The sequence below is a fragment of the Thermobia domestica genome, chromosome 5 (genome assembly GCF_964235325.1).
Source record: "Thermobia domestica chromosome 5, izTheDome1.hap1.1, whole genome shotgun sequence".
NCBI classification, from domain to species: domain Eukaryota; kingdom Metazoa; phylum Arthropoda; class Insecta; order Zygentoma; family Lepismatidae; genus Thermobia; species Thermobia domestica.
In genome coordinates this window covers 166,166,753-166,170,251 of record NC_137458.1, presented here as the reverse complement: position 1 = coordinate 166,170,251, position 3,499 = coordinate 166,166,753, and the positions used below count along the sequence as shown (strand labels likewise).

Below are 3,499 nucleotides of genomic sequence, written 5' to 3'. Positions count from 1 at the left end.
GTCAGGAAACTGAGGAAGGGTACACACACACACACACACACACACACACACATATATATATATATATATATATATATATATATATATATATATATATATATATATATATATATATATATATATATATATATATATAAACTAATTAACAATTATTAATTAATTAAGAGTTCATAGCTGATTTTATGGGAGAAATATTGATCAATAAATGAAGTTTCTTCCTACGTGTATATCTATAGAAAGACATAAACAATTCAAAGTTTCCAAAAACAAAAAAAGATAATTAATTCTTGCTATTACATACTAATATTAAATTTGAACCCAAAAATACAAATCTACATACCTGTATTTGAATCTAGTGGGCTTGTATTTCAGCTCTCGCTTCTCAAATGTCCTGATTCCATGCACACGATAAAATATCAAATTATTTAATAGTCTTGTAAACGTTAAATTTACGACTTTAAAATCTTTGTTTATATTTGTACTGTTTATCAAACGTTTATAATCTATGATCTATATATGATCTATTCATACTATTCGCACAATTATTTACATTGCTTCGAAAAAAAAAGTAGTCACAATTACACAGAATATCACATCACAAAACAAACTCGAGACGACGCTTTTTCTTTGCTAGTTCATCTATCACTTCAAAACTCGACAGTGGTATGTCATGATGAAGGGAAAGAGCTGCTAGTCCGTTTAGCCTTGTCTGAGACGTGGAATTTCTTACGTAGGTTTTCAGGCGCTTGAGAGTGGAAAAGGTTCTTTCCGGGGTGGAAGTAGACACAGGTAGAGTACATAAGATCTGCAGTAGCTTATGTATGTTAGGAAAGCTCCTGCTGTCACATTTTTCCAGTGCTTCAATGGCAGTACGGGGATTACATCCTACATTTGCCAATCTAGTTTTCCAGAGTCTCAGTTCTCCATATGAATCTCTATCTACAAAAGGAGAATAAAATGCAGCCAGATCTTCGAACTTCTCGCACTCAATTTCCATGTCGTCACTACTGAATAGGCACATAAAGGCTCTGAAAATGTTCTCGTGTTTTAAGAATCGTTCTTTTAACTGATTTGAAAAGTGATCCAAGAAAGGAATAAACATATTCACTCTAAAAAAATCTTCAACTGAATTTGTTTTATAGTTTGATCTGTTTCTCTGAAGCATAGAAACCCTCCTCATTTTCTCCTCTACACTCAAACTTTCAGCTACTTTCTGCGCCTTATTGTATATTCTTTTGAACACCTTCTCAGAATCTCCTCTGATTCTATCAAATTCTTCCACAATGTTTTGTGCGTTATTTACGGCTTCCGCAAGATCGATGTTTTCTGATTGCAAAAATTTGCATAACGGCAAGCCATAGCTAAAAACGAAATCAATTGTGTATAAGGACAGAAGAAACTCGAAGTCTAAAGAGTTAACGACAAGCCTTGCGTCCGTACCTGTAGAATCACTCCACGTGGATATCTCCTCCAATGCCTCAAATACAAAATTCAATCAATTCTATGAAATCGTGAACTGCTTCGAATTTTCCTGTCCACCTGACAACACTAAGTCTTTTCAGTGATTTTGCATTTGGTGGTATATCTGCCTTCTCTATCATTTTGTTTAAAATAGATTTTCTCTTTGGTGAACTGAAAAATTCGTACATTTTCTCCACTACTCCTAAACAGCTTTTTATTGGTAAAATTTCACTACTTTTCGTAACCGCTAAATTTAGAGAATGAGCTGCGCAATGTACATAAACTGCCAAAGGATATTTTTTCCTTATTAACGCTTGAACACCCTTATATTGACCGGACATATTTGCGGCACCGTCATATCCTTGTCCGAGCAAATATTCACAATTTATGCCGAAGTCTTTTAAACTTGTCAAAATTATTTCCGCTAAGTCGTTACCTGTAAGTGATTCAACTTTAACGAATTGGAGAAAATCTTCTCGTACAGATCCATTTTCAACATATCTTGCACAAAGAGCCAACTGCTCTACATTTGTGATATCCGTTGTTTCATCAGCCAATAACGAAAAGCATTTTGCAGCATTAACTCGCGAAACAACTTTCTTCAATATGAGTTGATTGCAGCACTCAATAATTTCATTCTGAATCGTTGGACTTGTGTATTTATTTCTTTCTCCTGGTGCCTCTAAAAATTCTCGAAAATCATTGTCTCCCTGTGCTCGGTATTTTAAAATGGCGCGAAATTTCCCCATTTTAGTATAATCGCTTGTTTCATTTATATCTAATTTGCCATGATCACGATGTCCTCGTAAAGCAATTTCTTCCCTTCCACACAAAATAATAGCATCTACAATAGGTGCGAGACCTTTGCGTTTTTTTTGTACTTTCTTAGTCCTGTCCCTGTTGAAGACTTCAATTACATTCCCCGAATTATTCTTCATTACCTTCAAAAAATCTTCTGCCTTCCCCACACTATCTATATGATATTTCGTGTTTCTATGTTCCCTGAATGTTTCTTTTGCTTTTTTCCAATTATCAAACTTTATTTTGACAAGTTGCCCCAAAGGTTGCCCACCACATCCTCCCAAATGTGAAAATATCACACAGTACTTACAGTATGCTCCTTGATGCACTTCTGAGTAGGCTAACCAATTAAATTCCTCCAGCCACTGATGTCTAAATCGAAGTTTCCTCTCCTTAAATTTCTCCAAAAGAGGAAACTTGTAATCTTTACACGGAACCCACACATTCTCAAGCACCTGAATTTTCTCTTCATCACTTAACTTCCTATTCACGAAACATGAAATGTCGCTTACAAGTTGTACAGCTTGTGAACCAGGAACGCTAACACCAGCATTTTGCATATTTTCAATAATATTTGCATTCGCACTCGTTACGCACCTTTTTTTCACATCACTTCTATTCTCTTCTTCATCTTCAATAACTATTCGTTTACGCGTAAAAAAAGTTGTCAATTTGCTTTGCGACATTTTACATGAACGCAAGATTTCACACTCCGCGCACAACAGCTTGCCCGGCAAACTAAGTTTTAAAGTTTTTACCTCGATTTCAACAAAACCCTTGTCTACCTCGAATAAAAATTGAGTAACAGCTTTCCTTTCCTTTCACCCTTCCGAGTAGGCGAGCGCAATCTCATTGTTGGTGAACGAAGCCAACCACGTCTTTCGACTGACCACCCATTGAAAGTATTTATTGCCTTCGCACATATAAAAAAAGAAAAAAAACCCTCCTGTCGTTGTAGAAAGTGACGTTTTAACAGAACTTTGGAAAATATTAGTGTCCACAGAAATGAGCAACTGTTTTTGTTCGGTATTTTTTTTTTTTTATACATAAAGCGTTAAAAAAATGAACATTCTTTTCCTCTTGAGGAAAATACTTCGCAGAGAAACATTTGCGTGTTATAATTCTCTGAGATAGAAATGAAGTATATTACCAAATATGATTAGTGATGTCGTTTCATTTATAATAAGATGAATTTATGCCGGGGAAGAAGCATAATTTATGAATCACAAAGAAAGCA

At 34.9% G+C, this 3,499-nt stretch overlaps 1 protein-coding gene across 1 annotated transcript; it reads right to left on the bottom strand.

The window, feature by feature from the left end:
- Positions 1-1,478: 1,478 nt before the first annotated feature.
- On the bottom strand, positions 1,479-2,948 carry LOC145685304 (zinc finger MYM-type protein 1-like). The gene has a single exon (XM_081757675.1). It carries the CDS (start codon positions 2,946-2,948, stop codon positions 1,479-1,481), a length of 1,470 nt encoding a protein of 489 aa, XP_081613801.1.
- Between the last annotated feature and the right edge of the window lie 551 nt (positions 2,949-3,499).